Source organism: Perca flavescens, chromosome 10 (genome assembly GCF_004354835.1).
Source record: "Perca flavescens isolate YP-PL-M2 chromosome 10, PFLA_1.0, whole genome shotgun sequence".
Taxonomy (NCBI): Eukaryota; Metazoa; Chordata; class Actinopteri; order Perciformes; family Percidae; genus Perca; species Perca flavescens.
Window position 1 is genome coordinate 34,210,163 of NC_041340.1, and position 17,273 is coordinate 34,227,435.

The window sequence follows — 17,273 nt, forward strand, 5'->3', positions numbered from 1 at the left end:
AGTGAGCACATAAATGTTCAATACCTCCACCTACTGTCGCTTTCTTGTCATTTTTGATGAATTATGACCCGGTTTATGACAGAACCTATAATGTAAAGACAGTATTTTGAAAACGTGGGTCATATTTCTTGCATTGCACGGATTTAGGCAAATTTCAATAGAAGTTATCAAATCATTGTTTGAATTTACTGGAATCAATTAGCCCTGTACACTATATAGAGTCGGCAACAGAGTTGGATCAGGAAAACATGTTTCGATAATTTAATGTACATATGATCATAATAATACAAATATCTAAAGAGCTAATTTGGTATTAAACAACCAATTTTCAATGCAATCAGACTGCTTTATTGTACTTTACATGCAGGTCCTTCTTTTACACGTGTTAACATTTTAGCTGATGTTGATTTATTGATTCTATTTGATTTTATGTGGTATGTGCTGTATGCAACCAAATATCCCATAATCATTTTCACTCCACAACTGTTGCGTTGGAGGCATGATTGCACACAACAGATTGTCTTTTGTCTTTTACTCTGTGTCCTCAGAGGTGAAGAGGTAGGCATGCATCTCATCCTCAGCAGGTGTGTTGTCCACATTGCTCACTCTGACTTTCTGGGCAAGAGGCTTGCATCTGGGCATTAGCTTTCTCCCAGTCTGAAAGAAAATGGGAAAGAGTCTCAGCCAGGGGTCAGCAACCTTTATAATATGAAGTGCCATTTTAAAATGTTCTTGTAAATCAGTGTGCGGCGTCAGCATTTATCAAACAGGCTGTGCTCCTGTCAAAAGGTGTGAAAGAGGTCATTTGGCATGCGGATTGGAATATTTCCAAAAAACCTCCTGCACACTTATTGCTAGTGCGCCATTGATTGACCTACCGCGTGTCAATTGTAGCACGCGTACCTAAGGTTGCTGACCCCTGGTCTAAGCAATGCTCATGTGATTCTTTTGTGTGTGTGTGTGTGTGTGTGTGTGTGTGTGTGTGTGTTTTACCTATATATATATATATATATATATATATATATATATATATATATATATATATATATATATATATATATATATATATATATATATATATATATATATAGGTAAAAACTAGGGCTGTCAAAATTAACGCGTTAATTTTTGCGTTAATTTTTTAATATTTAACTAGTTAAAAAAAATTAACGAAATTAACGCAGCTGTGTTTGTTTACTTCATGTGGCGGCTGAGAAACGTAATACGTCTACATAACAGCAGGCGGCGCTACTCTGTACTGTTGCCCAAGTAATGAAAACCGGCAGCTGATTGGACGAACGCGTCACATGGGTTTGTTTTCTCCGGAAATCCAAAACCAGACTGTCATGGCGGCCGTTCAGAATACGATCTCATATTGTACTAAGATAGTTCACTGAAACATGTTTCTGAAAACATTTTAAGCGAGAAATAGGCCGTGCAGTTGCTGAATCGGTCTTCATTTCAGCTCAACAAAGGTCAGTTTAGAAGATTTTCGTCAGATTTTGAGACTAGTCACCTCATTCCGCTCGCCATTTCCGGGTGAGTCCCGACTGCCCTGCCGCCGACTGAACATAGGCTCGTTGGAGATGAACTGCGCCTCGCCTGTAAAGTAGACGAGAGCAGGCGACAGCAGCCGGGGGCGGTGACAAAAATCTGCTCTCAAGTCAGACAGTTTCTAGCCGTTTCAGCAGCCTTCAGCAGGACTAAGCCAAATTGTTGCTGCTGTTGTTCTGAAAGATATTAAACATTCTGAACTTAGCAGAACCTTTTCTTGTTTGTTTTTTTCTTCATATTTGCAAAGTTAAGTGATTTAGCATTTAAATATCCATTATTATAAGCTTCAGTCTCAATTTAAAAAAGCGATTAATCGCGATTAATTACAGCAAATTGTGCAATTAATTAGTTAATTTTTTTAATCGATTGACAGCCCTAGTAAAAACATATATATATATATATATATATATATATATATATATATATATATATATATATATATATGTTTTTAACGTTGTTGAATATCGCAATAACAATATTACTTGCAATAACTTAACAGATATTAAAGTGTACTTAGTTCTGCATTTTTGCTGCTTTCAGTATTCTGCTAAAATACAACAAATTGCTTGTTGAATTTAAAAATTGTTTCTATCATTCTTTTAATGAACAAATTGAACATTGAATTGAATATCAAAGTTACGGTTAGATTTTAACAACGGTTAGATTTTAAAGTGCAGTTTTCTACTGATATTTTCTTTTAACGAACACAAAAAATCTCTGTGTCTTTTGCGGTGGGTTTATTGCGCCAGTTGTAATAATAATAAAATATATATTTTGCAGCCCTACAACACATCATTATTTTTTTTTACCAGCTGCAATGTATTTCAACAGATTCCACCCACATCTTACCCAGTGCCACACATTATAAATGCAGCAAACGACTTACTATTTTCTTGGAGTCAGCCAGAGATCTCTCCAAGTACCTCCTCATCCTTTCCTTCTGTTTCTCACTCTGCTCTCTCTGCTTTTCCTCACGCTGCCTGTGACATGGCGAAGGAAGACAGGGAGTTATGTTGTGATGAATGCCCTTTGCTATTTTACATCACCTTCAGAAAAGGCTTGACTTTGCTGCTCTATCAACTTTTTCTCACAGTCAAGACAAAGCTAGTCTACATCGACAACATTTCATTTCCGAGATTGTTCAGGTGCCGCCGGAAATTCTGCTGCTTGTCCGTCCCCTTCCTCTTTCTTTGTGTTGGCATTTTAAACTCTGGTGGTTAACTGCTCCTCAGATCCCTGCAGGGTAAATCCAGACAGCTAGCTAGACTATCTGTCCAATCTGAGTTTTCTGTTACACAACTAAAACTACTTTTGATCGTACACATCTTCCACCAAAACAAGTTCCTTCCCGAGGCTATTTTACAGAGGCACTGTCGCCCAAGACGATTGTGATTGGTTTAAAGAAATGCCGATAAATGAGCATGTTTTTCTCCCATCCCAGGAATGCTGTGTGAACTAGCCAGACCTTCCTCCAAAGCACTGCAGAGGAGGGTCTGGCTATGCGAGACTGCTACTAGAATAACACACCCAAATCTCTATGGTCAAGTTGCATTGTAGGTAGAGTTGCCGCCAGGAGGAAGAATGTGTGAAATAAATAAAAACTCTAGCTTGGCCCTCTTGCTTCATTTGCCACCAAAACAAGTTCCTTCCCGAGGCTATTTCGACGAGGCACCGCCCTAGCGATTAGCGCCGCCCGAGACGATTGTGATTGGTTTAAAGAAATGCCGATAAACCAGAGCACGTTTTTCTCACATCCCGGAATGCTGTGTGGAGACTAGCCAGACCCTCCTCCTTAGCGCTGTGGAGGAAGGTCTGGCAATGCGAGACTAAGAGAAAGTATATTCACCAAGACATACCTGCTCCTCTTCTCGCTGTCCTTGATCTTCTTCATCATCTCTAAGTGTTCTTCAGGGATGCTCTCGAGGCCCTGCAGCAGTAAAGACATGCGGTTCTCAATGTTGGCCAGCTTCTCCAAGGTGCTGAGGTTGGTAATCCTGTCATCCACGCAGCAGCGATGGACCTCTGCCACCTTCTCACCCAGAGCATCCAACATAACATCCTGCAAGCGAGAAGAGGGGAAAATGAAAAGGGGAAGAGATGAGGAGACTACTAATGCCACCGTACATGATTTCTGGCTGTTGTCAAACACATTCTGCTTCCTTACCTGGTCTTCTTTGTTCAATGAAACATGGAGCTGAACCTTCTGTCTGAGCTTGGTGCCTCGTGCCTTCTCAATCTCGATTCTCTGGTTCATGTCGTTAATCTGCAGGGTTAGATGCTCTTCATCCTTTTCACTTCAGACAGAAAGGATTGAGCATTCGATTGATGTGGTAAAGTGGAGGGGATAAGGGAGTAAACGGTGTACAGGAAAAAAAGGATTATAATAGGTCTGAAATTCCAAGTAAAAAAGTGAGACATCTGCAGATTTCATTAGAGCAAATGAGTCTGCTCATTTTAAAGCAACGCAACAGACAAAATTCATTCACAGAGCCTTGAGCCATGACGCTTACATCTTCTTCCTGGTTGCCTCTGTGGACTGCCTGAGCTCTTCCAGCGTCTCTTCAACCCTTGTAGTGTTCTGAATCAGGGACAAGTTCTGCTCTGTCAGCTCTGTCACCAGATCCAGAAGCTGCTGAGGATCAGTGAAGTACAGCTCTGGCTCATGCTGCAGCAGTGAAAAACAAGGTGTGCGAGATAAGTAGACTATACCCAAGATGAAGAGATGAAGTCAGAAAAATAGATTGACTGACCTCATATTCTGAGCCGTCACTATCCAGTTTAGAAGTTGTGACCCTGGAAGGAAAAAAGAAAGAGTTTGGGGTCAGGAGAATGTTTTTAGCATCATTTTACATTTAAAATGAATTTACGGCAAGGTTTTAAGTTCAAAATGACACCGACATGCTGTTTAATACAACAGAGGGATTATGAATTGCGTAAGTATGTGTGTCAGGATCCGGCTGAGACTTATTGCCTTTGTGCCACTCTTGTGGCCTTTTCGTGTGTTTTGTTGTGTTTTGTGCTTTGTACTTTGTTCCATGTTCTGTCTTATTGTGGTAGTCTTGTTTGTCTATTTTGCTCTGTTCCCTGTTTTATTTTGAAAGTCTGGTTTTCTGTCTTGTCTGGTTTTATTTCCTGTCTTTTGATTTTCCTGCCCTTGTGATTGTCTGATTTGTTTCACCTGTTGTGCCTCCTGTTCCTTGTTAGTCCTCGTTACCCTGTGTATTTATATATCTCTCTGTTTCCTTTGTCTCTTGTTGGTTCGTCATTCCCTGTCTGTCCTGTGTGAGTCCTGGTTATTTGTAGTTTTGAGTTTGTTAGTTGTGTGAGTCAAAATAAAGAGTTTGTTCTGCACATTCGCTGGACGAGTCTTGCATTTGGATCCACCTGCTGCAACCCTGACAATGTGTAAATGATCTATATTTCACTTAAAGGTCCCATATTATACTAATTTTCAGGTTCATACTTGTATTTTGGGTTTCTACTAGAACATGTTTACATGCTATAATGTTAAAAAATACACATTATTTTTCTCATACTGTCTGTCTGAATATAACTGTATTCACCCTCTGTCTCAAATGCTCCGTTTTAGCTTCAGTCTCTTTAAGTCCCCCTCCCAAAAAAAGCCAGTCCCCTCTGATTGGTCAACGTTTCTGGGTCTTCTGCATTTGCAGTCACTGAGTCTTTGCACCATCATTGCAGCCGGGGAATGACTGTAACAGCACTGTACGAAGTCCTGACGGCTCGTTTAAAGGCACAGTTTCTGAGTACAGGCTGTGTGCATTTCTCTGTGGATTGAGCGTTTTGATACTTTCAGTGTTTATACAACACCTCGACCTACTTTATTATCAAAAAAATAAATGGAAATTCAACTTTTTACAATATGGGACCTATAATGGAAGTCATGGCCCACCTTATTTAGCACCACATCAGTGTGTATGAATGCAAAAGATAACTACTGGATGTGCAGCAAAACAGCCCTCAGTGTTGTGATGGAGGTGTGTGTGTGTTTGTTTCCTCACAGTGTGTCGCTGTGGGCTGAGGACAGCCTGGTCTCTCTGATGGAAGGCAGCTCTCCACCTGGACTGGAAACTCTTTCCTTCAAACCTGTGTGCATGTTATCATTCCAATCACACTACAAGCACTATCCATACTCAGTGTAACAAAGCACTCCTTAGACCACGTTTGAGTTAGATTTAAAAACAACAATATCAGGATATTAAAGGGATAGTTTTTTTTTAAGTGGGGTTGTAATGGGGTAGGTACTAATCCATAGTCCGTGTATCTACAGTAGATGGCGGTCGACACGCCCCCAGTTTGGAGAAGCAGACAGGAGGACCGAAACAGAAGTTAAGCAATGTACTGCTGAGGACGGGGACAGTATGGGCAGCTGGTAAATGTATTTTGGCCAACTAAACAAGTATACAAACAAATCATTATCAGTTTAAGTGTACGCTTTATTTAGAATATTTTCAAAGTTTTACCTTGCCGTCAAACAGCACTGTTCGATACTCTTGTCAAAGTCACCAGACTCCATTGAAAAAAACTGTATTTTTACCTTTCAGAAAACGGGATTTACTGGTTAACTGCTGGCTAACCCTAGCCTAGAAATCTAGACGCACCCTATCAGCAGCAAATGTAATTTGCAGTGAGCGGGTCTAGCAACTCTCCAGCGGCTTGCGAGCTGGGAAAGCCAAACTCTAGCCGGGCCAATCAGATCGCGAATAGAGTCGGTGGGCAGGCTTAACATAATGACGGCAGACCTTGCTCTGGTTGGTTGTAGCGCTATCCTATTGCATGCAGAGGGAACTTGAAAGACAACCGATTATCCCGCCCCTTGGATTGAGCCCTGCCAATGGTGAGTTCCCAGACCCAACATCTTGATGTGGGTCTGGCTTGTCAGGCTAGGCTAACCCTTTTAAAACACCAAATAACACAATAAAAGAAACAAACTAACCGATCGAGGCAGCGGTAGACCAGCAACTCCCGTGTTCTGCGAGGTAAAGGAGTCTGGTGGCTTAGACGAGAGCTTAGACCGGCTTCAGTTACCCCTAAACTTTAACGGGATGTCTGACTGCAAGGTAAAGTGGTGGAAGTATTCTAAACATAGCCTAAACATAAACTGATATTGATGATATTGATATATATACATCCTGTCTGATCCTCCAAACTGGAGGTGTGATGACCGCCATCTACTGCAGGTAATACACTATGGATAAGTACCTTATGCAACCACACTTATAAAATCCCACTTCAGGTTTGCACTTGCCGTTCCTAATAGCTGACTCCTCGGTCTCCCTGTTCTGCTCGTCCAAAACGTCTCCATCAGTGAGGACATTAGCTTTGAAAGCCTTGGTCTTCTGGGCCTCCTGCCACTCTGGAGGAGACAACTCGAACAGAAGCTCCTCATATCTTTTGTAGTCTATCAGGATTTCTTCAAACTTGCCGAGTTCACTATGAAAAAACAAACATTCGATATTAATGGAATTCCACATGACATAACTGTCCCGCCCAATTTATTCCCCCATATTTATAGTTACCCTCAGTGTACCTTTTGGGTTAACACTGCTATGCACTTAAACATGGGTAATGTGCACACTCATATGTTCATTTTACAAAATGATCAGACTGCTACCTTTTCACAGTCCCTATTTCAGCAGTCAGTCTCTTGATCTGAGCGTTCTTCTCCTGTTTGGACTTGGCCTCGCGTTCAAAACTGACAACAGAGACAGGACAACCGTTTGCAATGTGACTCTTTAAACAACACTCAGCCAACATGTCATATCATGATGCTTCTTACAATGTTCTGGCCTCCACGGACTTCTTCTCGTTCTCCCTGAGGAACTCTTCAAAGCTGAGGTTGTCTCTCTCAATGATCTTTTCGAGCTGTCTCAGCTGTCCCTCCTCTTTTGCAATGGCTTTGTCCATCCTCAAAATCTCGGACCTCTTCGTCATCAGAGATAACTGAGGAAGGGAGAGAGGGGCAAATAAAGCAAGAGGGCCAAGCTAGAGTTTTTATTTATTTCACACATTCTTTCTCCTGGCTGCAACTCTACATTCGATGCAACTTGACCGTTAAAGATTTGGGTGTGTTATGCTAGTAGTAGTCTCGCATTGCCAGACCTTCCTCCACAGCGCTGCGGAGGAGGGTCTGGCTTATTTACACAGCATTCCGGGATGTGAGAGAAACGTGCTTGTTTAATGGTATTTCTTTAAAGCAGGGGCAGATCTACAGGGAGGCAAGGGGGGGCAGGTGCCCCCCACTCTAGACCCTTGCCCAGCTTGCCCGGCTGCCCCCCTAACTTTGGTGATCCAAAAACTGAACTTGTAAAAACAACCCGCCACTATGTCCACAAACTTCTCAAAACAATACATTTACCAAAAGTGAACAATTTAATTGTTAAATGTATTATTAGCCCCCTGCCCCTCAAATACTTAGCTACGTCCCTGATTTAAACGTGCGAGCGGCGTTCACTCAGTCTGGCTCACGCGCACAGCGAGTCTGCTGCGGTGCAACCCGACTGGAGAGACTGAGCTGCCCCAGAGCCTCTGAAGGTGAAGTCAGTTTCCCCAGGTGAAGTTTAAACATACACGTTTAACTTAAAGTTACATTTGTAATGAATGTATTGTATGCCAAAGACGATTCAACATTAATTTTCTATTACGTTAGCCAAAAGTCAAATCGCTCCCTCGTGATTTGTAAGAGCACTCCGCCCCTTGATTAGTTTTGATTTTAGTAAAGACAAGAACAGCTTAATATAAAATATAAAATCTTGTTTGTATCCACAACATTAACTGATGGTCGCCGTTTCGCCAACGTTACAACACACAATACAGTGCCAGTTGGGAGATAGATAATTTTTATTTGATTAGCTAAGCAGTCCTATAAAATCCACTTTCTCTCACATATCACAGCAATAATGCTGCACAAATTAAACCAGGTTACAACTGGGGAAATAACAAATACAATAGGATTAAGTAGCCTAGTCTAAACATAACTGTTGTGTGCATGTGATAAATATTTTCTGATTTTATATTTGTTATAAGCTACTTATTAGCTACAGGGCCCTACAGTGTAATGTAATACAAGAATAACCACAGCTTTTAACATATCGACTTTTGTAGGCCAGAGTAGCTGAAGAAATTAGCTGGAGCCTAAACATGAAAAGGAAGGCTGAAGGTGGGATATTGCCAGCTTTTTTGCTAAGAAAATTCAAAGAAGTACACAGGATGAAGAGAATGAGGGAAATGAAGGAGAAGGCAGTAAACTGGAGAGACCATGGAGGGTCAGAGCAGGAGAAGACCACAGAAGGAGAAGAGGAAATAAGTGAAGGAGATGAGGAAAAAGAAGAATCAGTGAGGGATGAAGAGGAGGCTCCAGATTCAGAGAGAGGACCAGAGGCAGAGAGTGCAGGCAGATGAAGATGACAGGGAGGAAGAGGCCTGCAGTTACCCCTGGACCATATGGTATGTTTTTATTTTTCTTCCATAAAATTGCCGTACAGTAGGGTAATATGTAATGTCACTTATATGCATTGGCTATGTCCATGTTTAGAATAGGTATATTCATTCCCATCATAGACTCAATGATCAGTGAGGAGGACAGGCACTTTTTAATCTTTAGCAGCAGGATAATGAGGGGTATACAAGCTTTAAACCCATCAAACAATGACTTCTTAAAGGAAGAATTGGTTTTGTTAGTGACTGAGGAATATGGCTCTGAAAAGAATTAAAAGTATTTAAAAGTATTTTTGTGTTTGTTTGGTTGAAGCCATTCACATATAGGGATTCCCACGTACCGTCTACCCCTGCTAAGACCTCTTGCCACCCCATGTAAAATTTTCTAGATCCGCCACTGCTTTAAATGTCCGATGGCATGAAAATTTCACTTTATGGGGGGATTTTTTATGAGAAAAACATGCTCTTGTTTATTGGTATTTCTTTAAACCAATCACAATCGTCACTTAGCACCGGATGAAGCAACAATGTCTCTGCAAAATAGCCTCCGAAAGGAGCTTCTTTTGGTGGAACGTGCACGTTCAAAAGTAGTTTTAGTCGTGCAACAGAAAACTCAGATTGGACAGATAGTCTAGCTAGCTGTCTGGATTTACCCTGCAGAGATCTGAGGAGCAGTTAAAGCTATAGTGCGTAGTTTCTGTAATCTAAGTAATGACAACAAAACTGTCGGTGCGTCCACATGATACAAACCTTCCGTGATTGTGCTAACCCCCCCTCTTCCTCCATACAGTTGCTAGTAGCCAAGAAGGACACGGAGGATTAAAAAAAAATGATGGACTCTTCAAAAGAAGTAATTATCTTCACTTGAGTTTCTGTGCAGGAAAGTCACCAGACGCAACAATCTTCTGAACATAGCCATACTGAGAACTACAGAGAGAGTTTTGTGGAGCTGATAGTCTTAATTAGCTCTGTAGCAACTCATTTGGCAATGGCTTCAATGTAACAGACGTTCATTAGTGCTTTAACCACAGTCCTCATAAATTGGCCCGAGTTTAGAATGCCAACACAAAGAAAGCGGAAGGTAACGGACATCCGGCCAAAATAAGGGACATCCAGCAGAATTTATGGCAGCACCGGAGCAATCCCGTAAATGAAACGTCGTTGATATAGACTATACTAGTAGTGGCTTATATAGCCTTGATACCATTAAGCAGAATAGAGGAGCGAGCTACAGAGGTCTGGTAAGCTAACTTCTTTCTATTCCTTTGCAATTGATCTGACTTCACACAGCAACAGAATGTTTTAAACACATTTTCAGATATGCAGTAGTAATCCACAAGACCTGTAAACAGACTTTGATGTGAAAACCAGGTGGAGATCCCCTTTTTGTTTCACATAAACAAACACAGAGTTTTCTTGTTTCCTAAATAGATGATGGATGTGGTCCGAGGCGACAGAGAGCGTCTGACATCTTACAAAAACCAAACATTCAAAAAGCATCAGTCACAGCAGCCTTAGAAAGTGAATCCAGATGAGACGGGGCTCCTCCTTTATTAAGATCTTAGCAACTCTTGAAATCATTTACCTCCAACACTGCCTTCTGCCGTTCCATGGAGATGAAGTCATGTTTGCTGTCTTTTGTAAAGTTTTCTAGAGACAGAGGACAGACGACTGTTAACATTCACGTTAGCAAGTTTGCCATGGGGTGCACTCTGCTCTCTCTCCACTCACCTCGTTTCATCATGGCCATCTTCAGCTCATGTCTGCCAGGTGTTTGTTTGAGGACAACTGTCCTACTCTTGATTTCTTTCAGATTCTTCATCTTCTCGCCTTCTTTTACTTCTTCTTCTTCCTCCTCCTCCTCCTCCTCCTCCTCCTCCTTCTCTTCCTCCTCCACTCGTTCTTGCAATTCTTTCCTCAGCTTGGCCATCATTCGAGCAGCGTGGGTCGTCTTCTCATCGATTGGCAAAGCAAGGAATTTACGCATCTCCTGTGCATAAAGAACAGCAGCAGCACTTTAACATGGCGATCGTTTTTTGTGTGTGCAGAAATTAGCTGTGTTTGAGATAATTCCCTATCATGGAAATAGTGCACTATATATAGTGTGTTCGCCAGTTTGAAGTGGTGTTCGAATTCTCTATATAGTCCACTATAAAATACCCACAATGCACAGCAAATCTTTTTTTGAAAGATTATTTTTTGGGCTTTTCCGCCTTTAATTTTTGTCAGGACAGCTAGGTGAGAAAGGGGAGAGAGAGGGGGAAGACATGCAGGAAATCGTCACAATTCTAACCCTGGACCTCTGCGTCGAGGCATAAACCTCTCAGTACATGTGCTCTACCCACTGAGCCAACGCGCCACGATGCACAGCTTATTTGAGTGTACATACGATGTACCCTACATTTTGCTCCTGTATAACCACAATGCAACGCGGTCGTGTTTCGAGGAGAATAAAGACTATAGACAGTAAAATAAATGGACAATGTCACCCCGTTGTTTTCCACGGAGACCAGTGAAAGATATTAGAAGCACTTTTCCGGTGATGGTTGAGCGTTACTGCACAGCCTCCAACTTAGAGAGACAACGTAGATGTGACGTGAGCAACCTGTCTGAAAGTTGTAAGTCTTCTGGTAGCTGTGCCAAGAGAAATCTCAATCATTCCCAGTCTTACAGAGACGGAGAGCGTAGGTATATGTAAGGAGATAACATAGGCACAGGCTGATTATTGCTAACTAAAATGATAGTTAACATTAGTAATTAAACTTAAACAGCTAATGTGAATCGAAACTGCCTGCGAGCTTCTCCTGTACTGTACGGTAACTATGCAACAGTAAGTCGCTTGGTTATGACACAATCGTTAGCCTATTTTTACAAAAACGTCTGCTACGGAGCCATAACGTGAGATACAAGGTAATGGAGCCTTTTATACATTGTCATGTTACTTTAGAAATAAACAATGGACAAATAGAGTCTTCAGATGTAAAGTTAGTCGCTGTCAAAGTGGCGCCAAAATGAATGGCACTCAATGGAATGCTAACGGCACCTGATGGCTTATTAGCATCAAAATGGCTCCACAGGAGGTATGCTTTGTGGAGGCTGGCTTACCCCCTTGAGAAGGACCCGCGAAAACTGAAAAGGAAAACTGAACCAGGCTTTCAGTTATAAACATTGGACATGTAGCATGAAACATATAAACAACCTTTTACTACTATTTTTTTCTGGTTTGTTTACATGATGCTGGGCGCGCCCGCTTCAGTCACACAAATAACCGTCGCACATACCGGGTGCATCTATTGAAGCAACAATGTTTATCAGATTTCAGTGTAGTGTCCGAAATCTTGTTTGGTCATTCCCTATATAGTTCACTATTTAATAAACACTATATAGGGAAGAGTGAGTGAGTGAATGAGGGAACGGTTTAGAACACAGCAACTGTGTCACACAAGTATCATGCAGCGCATGTAAAAGAACGTGTTTATAAGCAAGCCAGCCTAGCCCCTGAAATGCAGTTTTTATTTTAAACACACAGATGTACATTCTTTCTTTTCTTTTTATCAGAATTTTATGTTGATAAGGCAGCTTACCCTTACTGCTCATATTATGACGACTATTATGATGTGTTGTACAACGGGCAGTGTGCAATTTTGTTGGCTAGTGGCAGTCTCTGCATGCAAAATGAGCATTGTCCATGCAGAGTGATGCAGCAGTCTGTGTCTGTGTACTATATGTATGCATGCACTATGTTGTGTTGAATTCTTTAAACAGCAGATATTGTTTGTTTGGCCAAGACAAATTTCCTTTGGGATAACAAAATCTATCTTATCTCATCTCTTATATTTATACAGTTTTATTCAAACACACACACCAACCTCTTTTCGGTCGCGGCTTTCATTTAGACTCTGTAGGAAAATGCTGTGACTATCTGGCAATTTGAATGGGCTCTGTCGAGTCTTCCTCCTCCTCTTCTTCATGTCTGCATACAATGCAATGCAGAAAATTTGTTTAAAAAAAAAAACAGTGCACAGTCTACATTCTCATTGTTTCTGCTTTCTATTTCACAGATCTGTCATTGCCCACTGTACCTGGTTTACGTGATTTGGCAGCACCATCAGTATCTGAAACAACAATGCTGCCTGAAGAAATCTCTGGTCGTTTTGTTGGAAACATGATCAATCACTGAGTGTATTTACAACGTGTCTTATGTGTGACACATAGCATTATAACAAATATTTACTGGGATGTGGTGAAGACAGCTCTGAGGTTACTTCTGGCATCTGGCACCGCCCAGGCTCAGCGTTTCATTTGGCTGCAGGTTACAGAAAACAAATCATATGAAAGCCTTTTGGTGGATGACAAACAGCATCGACCGCAAATTGTCGATTTTAAAACTATTTAAGTCAGGGGTGTCAAACATACGGCCTGTGGGCCAGAACCGACCCGCCAAAGGGTCCAATCAGGCCCACTGGATGACTTTGCAAAGTGTGAAAATTGCAGAGAAGTAATTCATTCTAACCCCTGATTAAAGTCATTCAATGCATCTGGGTCCAGCTACATTTCTAAACCTTTAACCCCTTGTGACAAAGATTGCAGCCTGGCATCCTTCGGCAGTGGGACCCTGGCTGTTCCCACCTATAGCTGTGACTAAGGGCGGCTACACACTGGCTGTGTGCCGTGAGCGTGTCAGCTGTGTGGCGTGACTGTTTTATTTCGGCTCCCATGTTAACAGCTTAGAGCTTGCACACTGCCTGCATGACACGCATGTCTCAGGCCCGGCTCGAGCTGCACCGAAAACGCATGCATGCTAGAAATAGGACCGACGCCTATTTTCAGGCAAAATAGAATACGAAAAGATGTTTATGTGTCATTTTGACATGAATACATTTAATAAATGACATTTTGATGTTTGAAAGTCTCTAGGTTTTGACATAAATGCAGATATAAATGTAATAAAAAAAAAATCAAATATTGCACCTGTCAATACAGAACGAAATATTCTGTAGCCTATTTTGCCGTCAATACTGCTGACGTTGTCTTTGCTGTAATCGGATCAGTATATATTTATGTTTAACATGAAGTATACTACTGCTTGAGTGCAGTGCATACATGTGTACAGACAAGGCTAGCAGCAGCAGTGCCGCGTCAGACACGTTTCTGGTGTGCAAAGACAGAAAAATCCACGCAGCCGCCACTCAGCCGCCACGCAGCTGACACGCAACAGAAACGCCACGCTCCCGCCACGCAACGCAGCCAGTGTGTAGCCGGCGTAAAGATGACCGACTCTCTGACGTCAAGGCTCCTGAGCTTTGTAACTTCTGCCAGCTTATCATTATCAACTTCAAGAGACATATCTCTCAGATCATCACAGAGAATGCTATATTGTTTACAACCTCCAAACTGGCAGTTTTAATGTTTAAAATGTATTTTATTATTAAAGACTTTGCACGGTGCACACCCACACAGGTATTTTCACTTGCTGATTAGACTTGTGTTGGGTGGAGCGACGTGTTGTCATCAAATGTACTGATTAGAATCATAACGTTTGTCAGAAGAGGTCCAGTCAGGCAAAAGTGAAAACACCTGCGGGTTGGACCATTGGTGTGTAGAGCTTTAATTATCTTATTCTATATTATGTTTGGACCCTCTAAACTATCTTGTAGAGGGACACAATGTCAAAGCCATAAATCTGGGGACCAGTACTATTCCAGCATGTGAGAACACATTTTTAGGCAAAGTATTAGACACTGGAATGACATTGCTAGGCAACAGGTTGGGTCCATGTTTACTTCCTCTCAGCTGATGTCATTTACATAGACTGCAACCAATGAAACTATAAAACTTTTAAACTGTGCAATAGTCTATAATGAAGCTGCCATGCCTAATTTGCTGTGTATGGTGTGGGTACTTGAAGGCAACATTTGAGAGAGAGAGAGAGAGAGAGGGGAGGTTGACAAGAAGAACCCACATAGCGATTTTTTTGACCCAAGGAACCCTAGGGAATTAGCTAGATTAATACGGCCATTTGAATCTTTTTTGACAAAAGATAACTGGCTAACCCTGGTTATAAGATGTAGCATCAATTTAGAAAAAAAACAGTTTTACTAGTCTCTTCAATCTCCTTTAAATGAGCTTCTGCGAATTGTATCTATCGTTATATCACAGTTAGACATGTTTATGCTGGAAGTAACTAGCTAACTTTAGCTACTCGGCTACTCCCACTGTCTATGGCTACTCCACAGAGTAAATGGAGATAGCGTTAGCTAGGTCTGGCAACGCGAGACTATGTTGGAAGTAACGTTAAAGCTCACGCTCAACTGTTAACTTGCTTCATGATAAACAAACTGGGTCTATAGCTGCTGTACAGGTTAGCATTAAGCATAGATATAAACACTATGAGCATTAAGTTAACTGTTATACACACTTCTTTTAATAATGAATTCAACATACCGCCAATGCTGTCAGCAGCACACAACTTCGCTCTTCAGGCTGGGCTGTTTCGTTTGTCTACTGTTGTCTTGGTAACTGTTGCCTTCACGGTCTCCTAGTAATGCTCTGTTTTGGCATTCATAGCTTGTATGCATTGTACCCGATTGTAGATTGTAGCCTACCCTACATCCACGATTGTACCCTATCATACATCCATGTTTGTACCCTAAAAATGTCTGCAGAATTGTGTGCATAGTTCGTTATTATTACTAGACACCCAGTTCGTACTACTGCAAATAAATATACATATTGCAATACTTTCATCAGTGAGCCTTAGGTCAATTACTATTGTGTTATGTTACCTCCTTCAGTGATAGATAGTACCTACCAAAATAGACATTTATTTAAATTAAAATCTTCGATATTACAGCTTACGTCATTGTTATAATTTATATATCTGTATAACATTGATGAAAATGTTAACCATTGTAAAGACTTTCACTGATTATTTAGTGACTATATTGAAAAATACATCAAATAAAATTAACAGAAGGCTTGTAAAATAACATTTGACTTTACTTTCGTTATTTTACTTTGGTTTGATGGCTACACAACTAACATTTGACAATTTTTTTTTTTCATTTCATGTTCATTTGAATAGGAACAGATGCTAGACATAGACATTCGTGCAACAAATCTCTTAAAATACATAAAGCACATAAACAAGCAAGACACATCTAGCTGTACCTAACAACCAACCCCTCCCCCACACCATCCCACCACACCCCATGCCAGCCCACCCCTTTATGTGACTACAGGTCAGAGTTCCATGAAGGGCTCATCATCAGCCTGCTCATCACTTAGCCTCTGTAGACCGGTCATATTAATTCTCCACTAGATGGCATAGACAGATCATGCAATTTGTCTAATGTGGAACTCAATATTTCTTGTGCTGGGTTGCCTTCTTAAGAAGAGAAACCCAGATTTCAGGACAATAATAAGAGATCATGTTAAAAGACACTTAGATATGTTCGTATTTGAATAGTGCATCTATGTGAGTGATCATTTCTTCCTAAGTTAAGTTGACTTGGCTGCCAACACTTCTTTTAGGTCATGGTGTGTACCAGTGAATATTCTTAGAACCTAATACTGTACATTCCCTCCCACGCATCCACACATGACCCTGCACATCTCAGCTCAACAAAGCAGCCCACGCGCTACACTTGCTTGTAGGAAATCCCAGTGTCAGATTGTCAGGTTAAAGTAATGCAAACACATGAGGGAGTGTTGACTCTCGCAGCAGAAAAGGGCACGTTGTGTTAGGAAAGAGGAATAGTGTTGTATTCAGATTTGAAGGAACAATTTGATGCTTGACAGGGAGGGAAAGGAAACATAAAAAGCAAGCACTGTAAGTGCTTTACATTTCCAATTTTCCATTTTTTTTGTACCATCTTCACAAAATTTGTGGCCCAACTGTTTTCAAGTTTAATTAAAATATTGTTCCTAAAGCCAGTCCTTTAGTACAATTTGCCAGAAAGTTGTTCTGCGTACAGTATCAGTGTCTTACAATGTAGATAAGCTGGTAAGCAGCTGGTTTTCTTGCAGCGTTGCATGGGTTGTTTGAGCATTACAGATTGCCTCCGCCTCCTCCGCTTTGTAACCCAAAGACAGTGGATATCTGGAATTATATAAGAGGTGAACATTCAAATGCCTTCTATGGATAATGACATTGACAGCTTTTCTTTAAACATAATTAACACCGCCACCTTCAATGTGCACAAAATAGGGGAAAATCTGCACATACATATATGACCAAATAAATGAATATACACTAGGGGGCT

At 41.1% G+C, this 17,273-nt stretch overlaps 1 protein-coding gene across 3 annotated transcripts; it reads right to left on the reverse strand.

Annotated features, from left to right (window-relative positions):
* Position 1: 1 nt before the first annotated feature.
* LOC114562941 (cilia- and flagella-associated protein 100) lies at positions 2-15,541 on the reverse strand. Of its 3 annotated transcripts, none has more exons than XM_028589652.1 (17): positions 15,454-15,541; positions 13,244-13,315; positions 13,092-13,124; positions 12,879-12,982; positions 10,741-10,999; positions 10,595-10,659; positions 7,352-7,515; positions 7,187-7,267; positions 6,821-7,005; positions 5,574-5,658; positions 4,305-4,347; positions 4,065-4,219; positions 3,719-3,848; positions 3,411-3,613; positions 2,441-2,534; positions 536-657; positions 2-85 (listed from the first exon to the last, which is right to left on the reverse strand). In XM_028589652.1, the coding sequence occupies exons 2-17, from the start codon at positions 13,281-13,283 to the stop codon at positions 31-33; spliced, it is 1,818 nt and encodes a 605-aa protein (XP_028445453.1). In that variant the 5' UTR covers positions 13,284-13,315; positions 15,454-15,541; the 3' UTR covers positions 2-30. The 3 variants fall into 3 exon arrangements, with proteins under 3 accessions (XP_028445453.1, XP_028445452.1, XP_028445454.1); XM_028589651.1 differs by having other exon boundaries at positions 13,092-13,154; XM_028589653.1 differs by lacking the exon at positions 2-85 and having other exon boundaries at positions 248-657; positions 13,092-13,154.
* Between the last annotated feature and the right edge of the window lie 1,732 nt (positions 15,542-17,273).